Genomic DNA, 19,291 nt, shown 5'->3' on the forward strand with positions numbered 1-19,291 from the left:
TAATAACCGATATAGATTGGGAGGCATTTGATTTGCTCTTAAATTGTCAGGAAAAAAAATAAAAAAAAAAAAAAAATATATATATATATATATATACCTGGTGTTGGTTTTCATAACCTGTGGCGGTTGTTTTTCTACAATAAATGACGATAATACCAACAATTGTTGTGCACTGCGTACGTGGGTAATCAATTCACTCATGTCGTCGTTATTATCAATTCTCAAAGGTTGTAATATATTTACAATATCTAGAATTTTGCCAACTGTCTCGACCAATAGTTCAATGCAACGTTGAATGTCATCAAGATTATCACGGAACGGTGCACCATTGCCTGCCAATGCCTGATTGTGTTGCCAATTTTTTAGTTCATTTATCACAGTTTCCTGTATTGAGTCGTATTCGGTAATGATACGTCGCAAATCGTGTAAAATATTGTTACGACTGCTCGCCAATATGGTACATTGTTCCTTTAATTGCAAATCGGTTGTTTGCAATTCTTGAGATGACATTACAGCTTTACGTTGATTATAGGTATTAAAGCAGCCATGAAATGTCTCATAACTAGCACGAAATTGTTGCAACTCGGTAAACACGCGTGTAATGCTTAGATTTAAATTATGAATATGATTGTGAGCTGCATACAAAGCATCGCCACTATATGAGCTGCCATTACCAGTGCCATGAATTGTTGGTGTATGCATGGCTGGCATCACAACTGTACTATTACCGCCAATCATGCTCGCGCTAGTGCTACCATTAACGCCCACGCCAGCCATATAAGGATATTGCGGCATTTGGTCCAACAGCTGCAGTTCACGCTGAAGACCGTTACGTAAATGTGCGTATAGATCCACGGCTGATGTTTGTGTTACACTTGTGCAAATTTCGTTAATTTTAAATTTCATCAAATTACCGTTGCCCAATTGTACGAGTCTCTGTTTGAGATCCTCATAAAATCGATGAGCAACGCGTTCGTATATTTCAGTTGATGTGGTATTGCGATCAGAACTATAAATGAAATGATGAAAATGAAAAAGCTATTAATTTCATAACAATTTTTATAATTATAGACTGCTTTAACTTGGAAAGGTTCTTTTTCCGCCTGAGTGGCCGAGTAGGCAAAGGATCGCCGCTAACAATCTAATGGTCATGGGTTCAAATCTGAAGTGCGGTAGACTTTTCAATAAAACCGATAGCCTTAGATGCCAGTACTTTAACACTTTAATCTTAAAAACTTTTCTCTGGCGAAATTAATAATAATAATAATAATAATATTAATAATAATAATAATAGGTTCTTCATCTTTCTTACAATAACAAGATCTTTAACATGATCCCACAAGTTTATTTGTGCCATTTGTAAGAGAACAATTTATTCACATTTAAAAGTCACTTAATGAAAAAGCATCTATATTTAGTTTACTAAGCGATGGTTTAAGAGCGAGCGCTACCTCTTTTCTTAATAAAATACAATTTCAAACTAAAGCATGCACCTAAAACACTGTAGTGGGTCACAACCTGCTCTACTTGATCGCAAAAAAATAAGGTAGACAGACAGACAGAGAGTTACAATCAAAGGTGGACGGGTCCTTGTGCGTCTTTGCACTAACTTGATACAACCTTGTAGCAAAAGTGTTGTACGTTGTAGTAACTTAATCATATACAAAAATTCTAGAAGAACTATACTTCCACAAACATGTTCAGAAAATCGATCTTTACAAAAAAAATTGGTCTACATAACAACACATCACCAAAGCCTAATATGAAGGACTGTGTTCTTATGAAATTCTAGGGAATTTTTTGTCTGATTCTAGTAAAAAAATTGAAGCTTACTTCTTATAAGACACAAAAAAACTGTCGCGAGCAGAAGAGATAAATGATTCCAATCAACAAATAATCGAAAAATTTTAGTCTGATTTTAAGAAATTTAAAAAAAAATTTGAAAGTTAAAGCATAAAAATGCCTCAAATCTTGGACACTTTATGATAACAATAAAAAAAAAAAATAGAAAAATCCAAGGACATTACAGTCGGACAGAGCCGACCATTAGATACTCTACATCACTTCGCCTAGTGCAGTTCTCACGCAGTATTCACTCGTCTTGGCAATAATACACCAAATATAACGCATTATTTGTTAAGTCACATTTTTCATAAAAGCCCGCATATTCGAGGAGGCCCGCAACATCAAATGACACGATCTAAATTTTGCAAACTTTATTTACTTGCAAAAAATTTTATTATTTTTCAGTGTCCGTCATAAAATATAAAAAACACGATTTCTCTGTGTACTGTGAGCTTGCTTTTCACGATCATCCCGTAATATGATGTTAGGACCTAAAAACTGGAGCTATTTAATTCAAATCCTATCGTACCGTTATTCTTTGGTAATTCTCATCATAAAATATTGAAAATTAACCGTCTTTTAGAAGAGAAATCTTATTCGATGGGGATCCAAGGGATCATCAACACATTTTCATTATAAAACTTTTTGACATATAAGAATCTACATTTGCCGAGTATACCTATATGTCCAGTGGAATTCGAAAAATACACCTACGTCGCTCAAATTCGTTAACGTTGCTTGCTTTGTCAATTCACTACTACGGACCAATTTTCACCGTAAAATATTGAAAACCACACCTCTTTATCACATAACGATTCTGTATCCATAGGAATGATTTTATGAGAAGGAATTTAAAAAATTTTCCCAGCTTAATAAAATTTCTCATACCAATTTAGAATGTCGAAATACTATCACTCAGAGACTTTGTTGAAAAGTGTTTATCTAGGCTGCGCTCGAATCATTTTTCAATAACCAAAGCCAAGGCATCTCAGTATTCCGAATATCATTAAAACATTTCAAAAATTGTATGTGAAACAAATGGGCAAACATTAGGTGGACAGACGGACAGCCGGACAGACAAGCTTTCAGAAGATTTAGAAGATGATTCAGGAAATTATTCTAAATCGAGCGGTTATAGTAAGAAGTGAATCTGTTTTAAGCTCCTCCGGGTGTTACATACGTCCGTCAAAACTAAACCTAACCTATACCAAAAGTGAGGTAGAAAGCAATAAAAAAAAAGAAAAAAAAAAAGAAAAAGTAAACAGAATGTCTCTCTTGTACCTTATTATATTAAAGCGTATAGAATTTGGAACATCGCCGCATAAATTACAGATAAACAGGGTGGGGCGGTTGTGGTTCTTTTTAAACGTATTAGCAAGACTGAGTAAAAGAATTTTTATTCGATTGTATAAAAAGAAGAAGAAGTTCCTTGCATAACTGCAGCAAACCGAATTATGCGTGCAAATCGCAGGCAACATTAATATCAAGGTGTTTGCTTTCACCCTCAAGGACGCATGTACACTCATTATGCACTAGGTGTAGTAGTTAATGGCGGATATAAAAATGCGATCAATTGAAAAAGTTTCTTTCTTTCTATTCACTTAGTTATGTATGTTTATGGAATTGAGTTGTTAAAGACAAAAAATAATCTCATATGAATGAATCAACAAAAAATATAAAGAAATGAAGATGACATAAAAAAGTGCAGCAGCAGAAGGCTTTAATTAATTCCGCCACATGTTGGGAATGAAATGAATTTAAATTCTAGAGTATACAGTGATTATTGGGAAAAATGCAAATATGATTTTTTTTTCTTTTTTTTTTTTTGCTCTTCTCTGCATTAATTCAATTAAAGCATAAATTACTGTTTTTTTTTTTTTTATACGCTGCGTATAATATTCAATAAGAGAAAATTATGCGCACATACACTTTCTTTCTTGGAGTGCAAGTTCATAAAATATTTAAAAGGTGCATAATTGAGTAGCACTTTAGTTATTAAAAGTTTTTATTTTGTTTTTGTTTTATTGTTTTTAGGGTTGTTGCAGTAAAATTTTGTTAGAGAGAGAGAGAGAGAGAGAGAGAGAGAGAGAGAGAATATAATGAGGAAAATGTTTAATGCATTCATGTTGTACGCGGCTCATGCACAAACTACACGCATACATCTATGCATACATACACGCACTCACACATACAAGCTATCAGTTACCATGTACACAATGCAGAAATGTTTCGATACTTACATAATACGCTCCTCAATCCATGGTGCTAAGCATACGCGTACGTCGGCCAGGCCCTTCTCATCGTAGTATTGTATCATAGACTGTTTAGCTTCTGGATTGCATGCAATACGTTTCCAAACACTCATTATTATTATTATTATATGTTTGGTGGTGTGTTTGCGTAATGCGTGGCAATTACACTAATTCAATGAGATTGCTTTTGCACACAATTCACAAACAAATATTTCGATCGTTTTTCTATTACGTACGATAATCGTTTGGATGGATTCAGATGATATCTTCGTTATGAGGTCTTAACGATTATTTATAGATGTATAACAGTTACGTATATCTTCTCTGTAGCGTCATTTATATATACATATATATGTATATACATTTATATGTATATATGTATATTTACATGTATGAAGAACTTGATGACGTCGGATGGCGATAGCGTTGATAATTAGAGATGAGAGTAGGGAATGAATAAAGTTTATCAATACAGATGTGGTAGTGAAAGTGCTTTTTATTGTAAATGTATTGAGGCGATGATGATAACAGTGACAGCATGAAATGCCTTTAAGTTTTGTCACTTAAATGCCAATTATCGCTATATTTTTCCAATATTTTTCTCTTTTTTTTTTTTAACTACCCGAATCTTCTTCTTTATATATATATATGTATATATATACATATGTGTGTGTGTATATATGTAAGTTTGAAATTTGAAATCAGAGTGGAAGAGAAAAAAGATGAATGTTAAAAAGTTTATAATACCCAGAAATATGCTTCAATTATGTCATAACTAAAATATAACAGAAAGTTGATCAATAAAATATCCAATTTAAACGTTCACATATATATATATATATCATTTCATTCATTCGATTCATACGGCTACGCGATAATAATTATAGTCTATACCGCCTGTGATACATACAGGGAATGTTAAGTATGGGCAGGTTCTAGCACGAGATCTCTCACTCGAGATAGACTCATCTATATGTTATATCAAATAATTGCGAGTCGATCTAAGTTTGTCTGTCCGTGCTGTTGCTTCGCTCCAAACTATAGATCGCAATTTTTAAGATATTTTGATGAAATTTCGTACATTAAAGTGTTTTGGTCAAAGGACGAACACCATTAGAAATGGTTTTTCGACAACTCTTCACATTACGCCTTATTTTGTTGAGTAGTGATAAGTAAAAATATTGTAATTTTTATAATATCCCGGAAATAATCGTCCGGTAATAGTATTTTCACCTTCTGAATTGGTCTGAAAACTTTGAGTTGGGTGACCTAATTACTTGGACCCTTTGCCATACAACCGTTCGTAAGGAAACTGAATCATGGTGCGGTAAAGGCCTAATTTGTAATACTTCCTGATAAAATATCGTTCATGATGAAAATTTGACCTAAAAACTAACCTTACCGAATATAGACCACGTAGATCTAGTTTTTAGATCCCATCCCCTAAGAGAATTGTAATGAAAAGTAAAGAGGTAGATATGTCGACAAAGTCTAATTTTAAATATTTTATTAAGAAAATTTATGCTTAGTAAATTACCCTTCCCTACGGTTAATTTACGTTCAATATAAAAATTTATCACAAAAGTTAACCTTACCTAATTTAGGTGACGTACGTATGCTTTTTTTTTATTCCAGTCCCAATAAGGATTCCAATAAAATATAAGGCTTCACATGTCAACAAGGCCTAATTTTTAATATTTCATGATAAAAATTCGTTCTTAATAAATTAATCATAGGGCATTTAGATCAGGTACACCTATTTTTTTTTTAGACCGCATCTTACATGTAGAGACCTTCATGAAAGCAAACGGCAAAGTCGTAATTTATCATTTGTTACGACTGAGGCAGTTGGAAAATAATAAAATCCTTAAGAAGGAAACTAAGTTTTCTAAAATTAGATCGCCTTGACGTTTATCCAGAGTACTCTCCAATATCAGGGTTTTCATGAAGATACGCATTTACATTAAAGTAATGTATGATTTTTTGTATAATATTAGTTAAGCAAAGTAGTGTAATATATGTAATGCTCGACCTTGCCCGACTGTAGCGTTCTTTCGTTTTTTTCGATGTTATGTTGAGCGCACTTCTGCGGTTGTCAACCTATATTAAATTATTTGACGTTCATTATGGGGGTAAGATTGTAACTAAACTTAGCAATGCTCATCTAATTCACTTGTGCATCTTTTGTTCGTTTCTATAAATTCTTCCATTTTTCTCTTCTCGTTAATTCTTGATCGTGATTTTTGAATTTTTATTCTAAGTAATATCGCAGATATCGCATTGGATGAAAAATTGGATGGAAAAATGTTAGGTTTGCTTACAATTAGTGGCAGGTCATAAGGCCAGCCCGTGGGTGTAAGCCGCTTAAACTGTGAAAATATTATAATTGAGCTCTTTTTAAATTTACTCCTTACTTTGTTTATATATTCATACTATTTTAGTGCCCTACGACTTGCGGGGCTTGCTGCACAAAAGTGTTTTAAGTTTGTTCGGATGTATGCAACAAACAGAGGGCCTTGGGACAGAGCCACTTTTTATTATACCCATCACATTCTAACCCGAGTTAAGCTTGTCTAGCCCTTTTCCTGCCTTGTTTTCTCCACAAGGACGAACGCTATTGAGAATGGTTCGGATTGGACCATTTTTTCGTGGACTTCCAATATAACACCTCGTTAAAAAAAACGCCTTCATATCATATGAATAACTTTACAATGGATGTATAGATTCAGTCTGACGTTTGAATATCTTGCAAATCTTTGCAATCTAAACAAAGCGTTAAATGAAGTGAATCAGCAAAGATCGAAAAGGAAATATATCGTACATAGTAAGGCTTCATTCCGCTTTTTGTTTTGCGAAACTAAGGTGAGTACCGCTAGAAAGAAAAAAAAATTGAGAGACCGCAAATAAATGAGACAATGGGTTGAAGGCCATGTCTCCGAAAAAAACGTGGGGCAGTGGTCTTCGTATAACTATATTGTAGGCAATGAGTTTTGATCAAAAATCTCTTTCCTTTTTCTTTGCTTTGACAATTCCATTTACTTATTACATCAAGAAAAAATTCATGAACCGTATTATGTGCCAGTATTTGTTAAGAATACGAAATGATGAAACCTGAAAAAATAATTCGGAAAAATGCTTACGACTTTATTTACAAATACGTTGTCTCTTAGCAATTTATGCTATGGCGCTGAAAACTTTGCAAATTTTACATAAGTTTTTCCATCGGTCTAAAATTTAAATTACTTAATATAATTAAAAGGCTGTCCATTCATTCTTTTCTTTCGTACTCATTAAAAATATGAATAAAACTTGATTTAAATGACGAAATAAAGGGACAAAGTACGGTAAGTGAATGCATTGAGAATTCCTGAAACGATAATATATGCAAGCACCTGCTGACAGTCAGTCTCTTATTTCAATTATTGCGTATTCATAAAGAGAGTACAAATACATATGCATGAAGCTGTTACCGTAGCAATTATCCTTTTCCTATGTAATAGAGGATATCTCAATGGGTGGTGAAACTTTATTAAAGCAGATTGTATTGAAAATTCATAAAAGCATAAATGCATAGTAAAGCTGTTTTATACAAATGAAAATGTTTATCAGAGACGCACAATAAAACATCAAATTTATTTTTATACAATACTTTGGAGAAGATTTTACATTATTTTTTGTCTCGTTTGGAAAAGAAAATTTTTAGCAAAACAAATCATTCGTTTTTCCGCCCACCTACAAACGATGAGCTTTTATTCATTTGGCCGTTTGCAACACCTAGAAGAAAGCGTCATTGGTCTCTCCACAAACTATATATATATATATATATATTTTCTTCATATTCATGAATTGATTTAAAAAAAAAGGGTTCCTATGTCTGTCTGTCCAACTATGGTAAACATTTTCCTGGTTGCAAAAATGAAAATATTGCTTTGAAATTTAGCAGAAACATTGGAAATTCATAGGCGAATGTCGATATCGAAAATAAATGAATGTTCTACAATACCATTTAAACTGAGACCACCTTCGCTCCTAAAAGTCAAAAAAAGCTTGCAACAATAACCTTTTATGTATTCTATCGGAATCAGTTGAACCGAGTATACTCGTCATGAAAACACTATAAAGTGTTGTCTTATGACGAGTATATTCGTCATGAAATTAGTGAAAATTCAAAGTTCAAGAAGTTTGAAATATTTTGCGGCCAAGTCGCGTTAAAAGTTCTAAGTATAAATAATTACATAAAAACAAAAAACCGCATAGAATATGAATTGTTTTTCGTTTTTCTCTGCATGTTTTTAAGGAAAATTTTTTTTGATATTTTATTGCGAATGATCTTAGACGAAATAGTGTAGATTATTTAATCGCAGAACTTGGTTGACTATAACTATTTAATTTGCTCTCTTTGAAATTTCACTTTCATCACACAATGCACAATTCAATTCGATAAATAGTATTATTCATCCTGCCGCCGATATTCCTCTGCTTAAAATTTTATGTATTCTCATATATTTCCTTACCCTAAGCCATACATAATTTATAATAATTGCTTTCCTTGTTTTTGCGTAGGCATCTCTATTTATATGTGTAACTGCCGCAAGCTAATACGTATAGTACATGTTTGTTTCAATTCTAAATGACATTTTGGCATACATTTACGCCTGTCTTTTTCGCTGCATTGACATGTAAATGCAACTTTTGAACTTTGGAAAAATTAAATTATATTCTAAGCAATGCACATCTCACCTGACAAGATTCGCAGGAGAGATGAAAGATGACGAAAAATCTAGGAAAACAATGGATTTGAATTATTAACTTTGGCTTTAAGTAACCATGGTGGCCGCTGAGGTGAAGAAGGAGCCGTCTCTAAGTAATGCTATCAGCAGCAATTACTGTAAAAAGGAGAAATGATAACTAATTAAAGGGAAAAAGAGATGATTATAGGATGGTTTAAAACTTGGCCCTAGGCAGCTGAACCCGTTCAGAAATCGTTAATGGGATAAATAGGGAACTGAAATTTATCTTAATACCCTTCGTGAAAATCCTTTAAGTTACCCAATACGATCAAGCATATATACATTTGCTGCAAGGATTGTATTAATATTAAATCAAAATTGTGACAACAATTGTGTTTGCTATTCCAGTGCAAGTTAAACGCCCTGCAAACGCAAATGTAAATATGAGTGCGAAGAGGAGGTCACATATGGTATTCATTTCATTTGTCATTAAAAAACTGTGGATGTAACAACTATTCCTTCACTGCATTCATAACACGATATTAATTAACTTAATAACACTAGAAGATTGAGCTAAACAATTGGTCCTTATTGTAAATTTATATAATCAACTTTTCAATCGCATGTGTGCTCTCTCTGTGCGACACTATTCCCTTAGAATTCGACTGTCGCTCAAGTAACCACTGACTGACTTGTGTGCTGCAAGGAGTAATGATAATGATATTGGAAAACAATGTTTTCATATAGACAAGTATATACTGAAGGGAATTATAAAATAAACAAATAATTAATTCAACACAAAATTAAAAATTCTAGTCTGCAACTGCTTCCATATTCATTTCGAACGTATGCAACATTTTCTGGTACATCAATATTACTACATAATATATATGCGTAGATATACATACATAGATATACACTGAAGGAGCATATGAAAAATTCATGCATAAGTTCGCATTCTTTTTGGACAAGTGAGCAGAAATTTTGTAAACTCTATTATGCCTTTTTGGCACAGACGTAGCTACATCCATATATACGATGTATATAATCTCGTATTTGAAAAAAAAATCTAAAAATTGCCAAGGTTCTCCGTAAAGATTTTTTGTCCAAAGCTCAGCGGATAATTTTTTCACTTTTACTCCTGACGTCGTACTAAATAAATATGAATTTTCTCTATACACGTTTCTTCTTCCAAAATTATGTTATAAATGCATTCAATTTTTTGGTTTGTGTAATAAATATGCAGGACATGATGACAAATGAATTACAAAATAGTCACTCTTAACGAAAAAAAAAGTGCACTTCACCTTAAACAGCTCATTGCAAAAGACTCATTCACTTACATACAATAGAAGCAATATACGATATCCTGACAGTTCGCTTTTATCGCTCTACGATTATTTTTGAAAAATGCAATTATTTCGAGTAAGAAAACCCTCGTTGAACCTGAAAAGCCACATTTAAAGACTCATTCATTTGCATTAATTCTTCTCATGTTTCCGTTCATTAGTTGCCTAAATTCTCGGCACGCTAATCTAAGCAAATCGAATTGAAGTGTAATCGAAATCTCTAAGGCTGATTTAAATACGAAAAAACAAATAAAATCGCTATAGTGAGATACTAGCAACATTAAAAAGCCCCTATATCTCGCTGCAGTTATTCATATAACGACTTTTTGAAATAAGGCGTTATATTGGTAGTAACTGAAAAGTTGGTCTGATCTAAACTATTTACAATAGCGTTCGTCCTTGAACCAAAGAACAAATTACATTGAAATACTTCAAGCATTGCGGCCTGTAGGTTGAATAGGAAAAAACAAAACGGGCAGGCCAACCCTATATCGATACAAGTGAAAACACTATAGTCGGACTAGGTCAACTTTTAAATACCCTGCACCACATTGTTTAACACAATTGGTATATTTGTCATAGAACATAAATTACAGCCTGTTTTTATATGAGCTGACTATTATGAAATTGTGTATTAAAAATCACACCCTCTTGCAAATAAAGTCTTACTTTCCGGAAGAATGGTTGTGCCCGAACGGTGCAAAAATTGATTGATAGTAGGCCTATATTCCCAATACCACCACACGTAAGAATTCCCCCAATATGCCGACTTTCGTAAAAGGTATGCGTTTGGATGGAAATAATATGTGACCTTTGGCATATTACCGCAAAAACGGATATTAAGCGCAGAGGTGTAGTAGGGAATATTAAAGTCGAGTTTGCCCAAATATAATGTTCGTATTTTTTTTAAATTTTTTTTTATTTTTTTTTTTTTTTGTTTACTTATTACTTGTTATCTTTGCAGAAGATATGATATATGCTATGTTATAATTAAAAAAAAATATTTATTTTTCCGTCCGTTTTTTTTTTTTATTTGAAAGAAGTAAATTTTATATTTCTATAAAACAAGTTAATTTTTTGTGTTATGCTTTTCACATTATTAATTAATTAAAATGTTATTTTTATGTTTTGCATGATTGAATCGTCATTTTTACGCTTTAGAAATTGTTCTGTTATTCTTATTTTTTGTGCAATAAGTGATTAAAAGGAAGAACGTTTATTGCCTTTGATTTGCTTGAGTCCGCATATGAAAATGTACTCTTTCGATTTACGTTATGTTTTATTAGGAAATCGCCTACTGTACAGAGTGGCGGATATGCGTATATGAATTAAATTTACAAGTAACCACAGCTAAGTTGTGCTTTACTAAGAACGAAAATCCATTCGCTCGGTATATTATTATTGTATTAATGAATTCTATCCTTTTAAATTGATTGCTTCATAAAACGTGTCTAGTGCATTCAAGCTTCCCTAAATTCTTAAGTATACCTAACTTCGGATGTTTGTGCTTTTTATAGTGTAAATTAGATGACGAGGTGCGAAAACAGGTTGAAACCACCCGCCTTTTTACCGCGAGGACATACGCAAGGTATGCCAGAATTGACAAAAGGCCTTTTGGGTGCCAATAATGAGAGATGTTTGGATTATTAAGCTTTGATGCAGTATATTCAAAAAAAAATAGTATTTTATTCACTTATTAGGGTTTGCCGCCAACGAGGGATTTACTTCGAGAGACGCTACATATATGGTACGATCTCAAACATAGATCTATGTGATCCAAATTCCATTTGTTTAATTTACTAAGTACAAATTTTCATTAGAACATAATAAAAATTAGGCCTTTTCCGCTTATGAAGCCTTATATAGAATTCTCACGGGGACTGGAACACAAAGAACATACTTACGTCATCCAAACTCGGTGAATTATTATAATGAAAGAAATTTCATCAAGAAGAGTATGTCAAAATTAGGCCTTTTTGCTATATAAGAATTCAGTTTCTGTGGGAATGGTTATATAGCAAGGCGTTCAAAAAATAACCCCATTCCAATTCAAACTTTTCACAGCAACGCCAAAATATTATTACTAACTGAATTTTTTGTGCAGAAATTCTAAAAATTTGCATAGGTTCCTATCAGCACAATTTTTTAAAAGAAGGCATTATATGAGGAGTGGTCGAAAAAGTTGTTCAATCCGAACAATTTTCAGTAGCCTTCATCGTTGGACCAAAACAGGTCGGTATACCAAATTTCATCAAAGTATTTCATAAGTAGCGCTCTATAGCTTGAAGACAAGAAAACATATCGGACAGAGGGACAGACAAACTTAGATCGATTCAGAAAATGATTTTCATTATCAACCAATTGGTATAATAAAAACTTATGTAATAAAAGTTAAGCCCTCCGAGGTGTTACGTACGTTCGCAAACACTTAGTATACCCTATACTAAAAGTGGAAAATTATTTTTCCTTCATTAACGAATTCACTTATCATACAATCCTTACCGTCAATTTTATAATTGAGTAATAATATAAAATATATACATCATCTCACCTTACTATGATGAATTATAATGAAAAATCACATACACGTGTGCATTACATAATCTGCTTATTTTCACTATTGAAGTTACAAATTACTTTGAACACTTTCTTCATTTCGTAGAATGAGGACAATGCAATTGAATATTACATTTCACTTTTCCAATAACTGAGTGCCTGTAAAATATCATTAACTCATTTCATAATGGACAGTAATTATTAAAAGAAAATGCAATTGTTTTTAAAACAGACAACATCGATTAATTATGTAAAGGTTCTTTTGCAAGGGTCAACCACATTTCATTGTAATTTTTCTTATATACCTTACCGTAAAAAAAAAAGAAAAAAGAAAATCCATACACGCCCATAACATACCCAAACAAAAAAATTGCAAGTCAGTTATCAAAGTAAGTATACGGGATGGATATGTGTGCACAGGCCGGTGTGTCTGTTTGCTTTGAAATGTTCATTTGAACCATTTGGCGTAAATCAAGAATATCTTTATCGGAAAGTCCATCGAAGAGATGGAACAATGAGTTCAGAACTCCGGCGTCACAGTAAATATGTGAAAACAAGCTAACAAAATAAAACGTTATACGTACGAAGAGTGGTCCGATCTAAATTATTTCTAATAGCGTTTGCCTTTGGATTAAAACACACTAGTGATGGAAGAAAATTTCACAATCTCTTTTAATTGTTCATCGTATATATTTGTTATTGTTGTTATTGCAAGGTAGTAGTTAATTAATTCTGCATTTGTTATGATGGTTTGCATTTGATGATGTTGTCAGCTGACCTTTGTGGGTATTCTGCCTCTTGTACAATCTTCTGCCTTGCATTTATATATTCAATGGAAAGCTAACTGCTAACTGAGAGAAGGATTCTTTTCGCTGTATTTTTATTCCTGTCGTTTCTTTGTAAAGGACCCAAACACTACTAATAGCAGCCAAATCTAAAACATTGAAAAATATTTGTAGCGCTCATCGGCGTGAACTAGCTTTTATTATTATGTATATTCTAATCATTTGACCTGCCATCTCAACTGCAAATTTTATGCAATTATAAGATTTAATGGTTTACGATAAAAAGTTTTTATTACTTGAACTTGGAACAGCCTTGGTTTGCTTTTATACATGGCAAGAACAACAATGCTTCAATTTGTGCAGCAAGTGGAAAAGCGAGGCATGTTATCCTTTTTTTTTTTTTGGCTGCTTATGATAGTTCCTTTTTCTTTCCTCTAATAGTTTCAACTAGAGTTGCTTTTTTAGCCAATAATTTTGTCGCTGGAGCCAGTCTTTTAAAAAAGTTATTGGTCGAAATTTTTCTTCAATATTCTATATATGGCTGGACAAGTTTCATAATAACATATTCACTGAGAAACATTGAAATGATGGTCGTTGTTCATCTTTCCACAAAATATTTGCTGCCGACATCTGATGCAAGCCAGAATTTGATGCCGAATATATTGGTTTATTAGCCGCATATTGAGTAAATCTGCACGTGGCTTTTGTAGTAATTGTGCTTTATGTAAATTTAGCATAATTCTGTCACACTTCAAAGTGCATGCATATAACGATATGCGATCACACTACAATTTATAATCTAAAAATGCTCCTCAACTGTTATATTTTGCCCTTGTTTATATAACAAGATTGACTGTTTTCGATTAGCTTATCCCATATTTCTGAACCCAAGGCAAATTTACCTGTTTAGGCGCTTACGTCTATCGGCTCTTCTGTCAAAACGAATAAATGGCAGAATTTGCGTAAACTTTTCTCTGGTCGTAGATTTTCCGAGAAATTTTTGGAACTCACTTTGTTGACCAAAAATAGCTTAATTTCGATTTTTTTTTTTTTTTACTCGTAAGTTGCACGACCATGTAGAATTCCAATAAATGCACGTATTTCTGGTAAAGACACTGTCCAACAATTCCTCAAAATTCGGACGCTTCACTTTGAATGTGTACCGTGTCATTTTCAGATGATAGTTCAGAACTTACTTAGGTAACCTATGGAATGGCCTTAGTATAACTTTCAGCGAATAACTCGACAGCGTACAAAGGTATATTATCGTGAGGCAGAAATCAGGGATGCTTTGATTATAAATTTTTTTTTTTTTTTGTTTTTTACGGAAGAGATTAAAGTCATCTACGCCCTAATATCATAATTTATAGGCCGCAATTTTTTAGATATTTTGATGATATTTAGTATGATGACGTGTTTTTGCCCTAAGACGAACACTAATTCAGATCGCAAAGCCTTTCCCTTTCGACTACTTCCCATATAACGCCTTATTTCGAGAAGTCGTGATATCAATAACTACTATAAGGTGATACAGAGTATTTTCCAGGGAGTCTAGGACTACCATAGTTCTTTTACTTGTTATTATTAAGAATTTTTTTTCTCTCAACCATGAATTGAATTTAATTAATTCAAAATGTATCAGACTTTTTATATCGCATTCGCTAAACGGTGCAATTTGCGCTCATTGTTATGAACAAGTTTTAATTGTGTAAAATATTTGTAAACAAAAAATTCAATTAATAGCAAATGCAACGAAACGTGAAAGCGTCTGTGAAGCTATATATACATATGGAAAGTGCATACAAATTGCTTTTATATTTGAATAATTTTCTTTTTGATTTTTTTCGCCCCTTATCTCTTACTATGAGCAATATACATTGGCGATACATTGTAATATTCTAAAACGTCATTCTATTTTTAAAGTTAATATTCATTAGAAATGTCTTTATTTTTCTGATTTTTTTTTAATAGTTTATTATAAATATAGGTGGACTAGCGAGTGTATGGGGCATGGAATTCCTTTTTAAGAGAAAGGAAAACGACTTATCTCTCCCCCTTATAATTAAGTTACACGAATCGCGCTATTAATTGAGCTCTGGGAAAGGTGTAAAAATACTTTAAAAACAATTCAATCCTCTTACTGCAAGCTGTTTTTCATCGAATGATGAATATAAGACGGCTATAGGTCAGCACGTATTTTAACAGTATTAAATTTTCAGTTTCGATAGGATGCCAAAATTGCTGGGAAAACTGTATTCTACAATTCAGGGAAAATGTATTTTTAAAATATCGGCTCTCTGATATCGATGTGTATATTTTGTTTGGTAGGTATGACATCTCATCTCGCGTAAATTTTAAAGCACGTGCACGCAATGTTTCTTTTGTTTAAACAAACTTTTTTTCGCGGTTTTTTTTTTTTTTTTTTTTTTTTGGTCACCTATAGCATGATCATCATTAGATTGTTAAGCTGCTATCGAGTCATAAACATAAAATCAAGTTACATCGCCAGTAATTTTGCAGCTCAGACTATTATCACTTATGGAAGAAAGAATATGTTTTGACATTTCAGCACGACGTTGTTTTTCAAACAAAATCGAAATCTTTGGAAAAAAAAAGGGCAAACATGCGAGAAAAGCCCGAATCGTCCTTCGGAATTGTTTGTATTGATCCGTTTGATGTAGCCCGAATATCTACAAGGTCTCCTTGAGTCAATCGTCGATTCTTTCATTTTGTTGATAATCACTATGGCCTTCCCGAAAAAGTTTCACTATCCCACAATGCTCATTAAATGACTTGTACCAATTGAAAACTTGTAATCTTATAATATTTTTATAACATTTTTTAAAAATTTCAAATCTTTTGACAATATTTGATGCAACAGATCTTTCCATTGTAAAAAACGCTGACAACCAAATTGTTTAAACAAAAAGACAAAAAGAAAAATGTTTCTATTGCTATCCTAACATGGCACGTGTGTCGAAATTTATGTCAGCTGTTCCCAACAGTCGTACCAAAAGAAAAATGTACGCAACGATATCATAGCGCGAGTATTTAAAAAAAAAAAAAAAAAAAAACAGGTTCATTACTTTTTGCCGCAGCAGTAGAAATGGTTAAATAGGGATTTTTTACCCATCTAAGATGGACTTTGATGCCCGAAACATAAATTCACACACATTTCTTTGTTTGTTGAAATCAGTTAGTGTTACATCATAACGATACTCAATAAAAAAAAAAAAAAAAAAAAAAAATAGTAAAAATTTGTATTTAAACAAATTATAACACACGTAATTAGGCGATAAACTTGTTTAACCGCATAACGTTTTAATTAGTATTTAAAATGTCTCAAAACAGTGTACACAAAAGAAATAATAACAATGATAATTGTATATGAACAGCACACAAAAGAGCAAAACGCAAGCGAAAGAGAGAGAGAGACAGAGAGAAACAGAGAGGGAGAGAGAGAATGAACGGCGAAAAGCAAAAAAAAAAAAAAAAAAAGAGACAAGGAAAACAAATCATAACAAAATTTAAAACCATATAAATATGTATGTTGTGTGCGGGTAAGCAAAAGTTTGTCTACACATCCACCATACACGCACGCATGCATATACGTACATACTGTTGGCTTTATAAACAGAAATATTAGCAAAAAACGTAACTGCGAAAATGCGATATTTTTTTGTTCTCTTTTTTTTTGTATATTTATCGACTTGTCGCTAATGAAAAAAGGGGGTACAAACTACGTGCGCAATCGTTTGGGGATATCAAAAAGACCGTTAAGTCGGTCAGTGCTTGCCACCTCAGATATGTTGTTTTGCTTTTTCCCTTGCTTCTCTTTTTGCTTATTAATCAATATTTTGATCATTTAGTTACAGGAAGATTGCTCTCGGACATGATCAGAAGATGAATTGAAGGACGACGGGTCGACGTTTTGAATAGATTCGTTTTTTTTTTTAAACCAATTATTTTCACACTTGCAAACGCTTGTAACTGCTTGTAAGCTTTTTCGGATAAAGTCCAAAGCTCAAACAATTTGCCGGTCAGCGTTGTATATAAATTGAACGAGAAATCCCTATGTAAGTGTAATGATGGAGGAATTCAATGAAAATAGGAAGCAATGCTTGTAAAAATTCGCTACGATCAGCGGCGCGAGAATCCATTCGATATATTTATTGCGACGATAGGGGGACAGCACACTGTATCGCAAAATAGATCCATTTTAGTTGTTATCTCTCATAGGTCGACCTTAATAAGAAGGGTGTACAAAACTGCAGTGTAATCTAAATGCAAGATATCTGTTAAAATAAATGCTTTCGTTTCCCTATCTGTTTCCATCGCTTTGTTTGTTTCTCTTACGCTTCTTCATTGCAGTATGTACGAAGTACTAGCAAGGGCATTAATATTATATAAATATTGTTGTGGTATTGACTTTTTGTCAATTCTCTATGGTCTTCATTTTACATGGCTTGAAGTTATTTGTATTGAATTCATTTCCTTTTTTGTTGTTCATACAAATATTAATTCATCAGCATTTTACATTTTTCTGGACAATTCTGATTTGTTATGTTTAATATAAAAAATATGATGAAGAGTTTTTATGAACAGAATTTTAAAATTTCGAAGCATTAGTGAAAAGAACTCTGAGAAGAAGCAGAGAGGGGAGAGAGTTTAACTTTTAACGAGGGGCATAATAATTATCATCAATTTTCGACTTAGCCTTAATACCGAACAATGTAGATCTTTAGTATTCCTTTTTTTTATTTTGGGACGTGAACACAAAGCCTTGCTGTTAATTTTCGTGGAAAACCGCATTCCAACTAACTGTCTGGCGAACATTCTTGGCATCATTAGCCGAATAGGTAAGGTAGGTCGCGATTACCAAGAGTGAGTGACCGCGAGTTCAAATCTCAAGGCAACCCTATTCGGTAAAGGCAATGATTCAGTAAACTGGCGCCACCATCTTCCTTTGTCTTATCTTTTTTTTCTTTCCTTACTTTTTTCTGACCCTCACCGCCTTATGCGAATAAATAATTTTTACCTGTTAGTTTACAAAGGATTTTAAGAAATAATAATGACGAGCACCTTCGCCGAACCTTCCAAATGAAAGCTGGCTGATTTCTTTTTTATTATTCGATAAAGACTCCACTGCTTTATCCACTTTTTCCTCAGTTTGTACTTCAAACTTATTATTACCATCATCATCATTCTATCATCAGCCTAGTCGGAGCATCGTATTAGCAAATCTTTGAAAACTTTTTTTAAAATTTTGATTAAAACATCGCGAATCCAGAAAACATTCACTTTTTACATCAAAAAGGGCTCACAGCGATTGAAATCGGGCAGGATCTTAAAAAGTATGTAACTTTCATACATTTCAAATCTCTGTCAAAAATTGGTCTAAAGACCAATGATATATTTCTATAATCGGTTCTAGATTTTCTTTTTTTACCACAGCAAATTATTATTTTATTCCAGGACAGAAATGACATAAATAATAGCTCGTCTAACTTAAATTTTTCACATAAAGCGAGAAGATCTTGAATTATAATTGTAAACCTCTATAAAATCGATGGAAAGATTTTGAATACAATCGGGCATTATGCGTCTATTTCGCAAATCGTACTTAAAAATGTTTCTCAATAGTTTGAAAACTTTGAAAATTTTTCTCTCTGCTCGTCTTAAAATACTTAGTGGGAATCTAAACAAGAATTCCATAAAAATGCTTCAATTTTTCATCCTATTGTTCCAAAGACAATGATCATTTATTTTTTTCT

The 19,291-nt window shown here is 32.8% G+C and overlaps 1 protein-coding gene across 6 annotated transcripts in view; it reads right to left on the reverse strand.

Annotated features, from left to right (window-relative positions):
- The window catches only part of LOC119641959 (signal transducer and transcription activator-like), a 43,349-nt gene that overhangs the window by 12,160 nt on the left and 11,898 nt on the right, over window positions 1-19,291 (reverse strand). For 4 of the 6 annotated variants that reach the window (XR_005247913.1, XM_038040893.1, XM_038040895.1 and 1 more), the window contains exons 1-2: window positions 4,086-4,731; window positions 98-1,009 (exon numbers count right to left, since the gene is read on the reverse strand). Coding sequence is in view for 3 of the 6 variants with exons in the window: in XM_038040893.1 (XP_037896821.1) it covers window positions 98-1,009; window positions 4,086-4,210 (1,037 nt within the window). In the remaining 3 variants the exon portion in view is untranslated. Of the gene's footprint in view, window positions 1-97; window positions 1,010-4,085; window positions 4,732-19,291 lie in introns of those variants that run through there. The other 2 variants (XR_005247915.1, XR_005247914.1) reach the window with 1 other exon arrangement.

The sequence above is a fragment of the Glossina fuscipes genome, unplaced genomic scaffold, assembly GCF_014805625.2.
Source record: "Glossina fuscipes isolate IAEA_lab_2018 unplaced genomic scaffold, Yale_Gfus_2 197, whole genome shotgun sequence".
Lineage (NCBI taxonomy): Eukaryota > Metazoa > Arthropoda > Insecta > Diptera > Glossinidae > Glossina > Glossina fuscipes.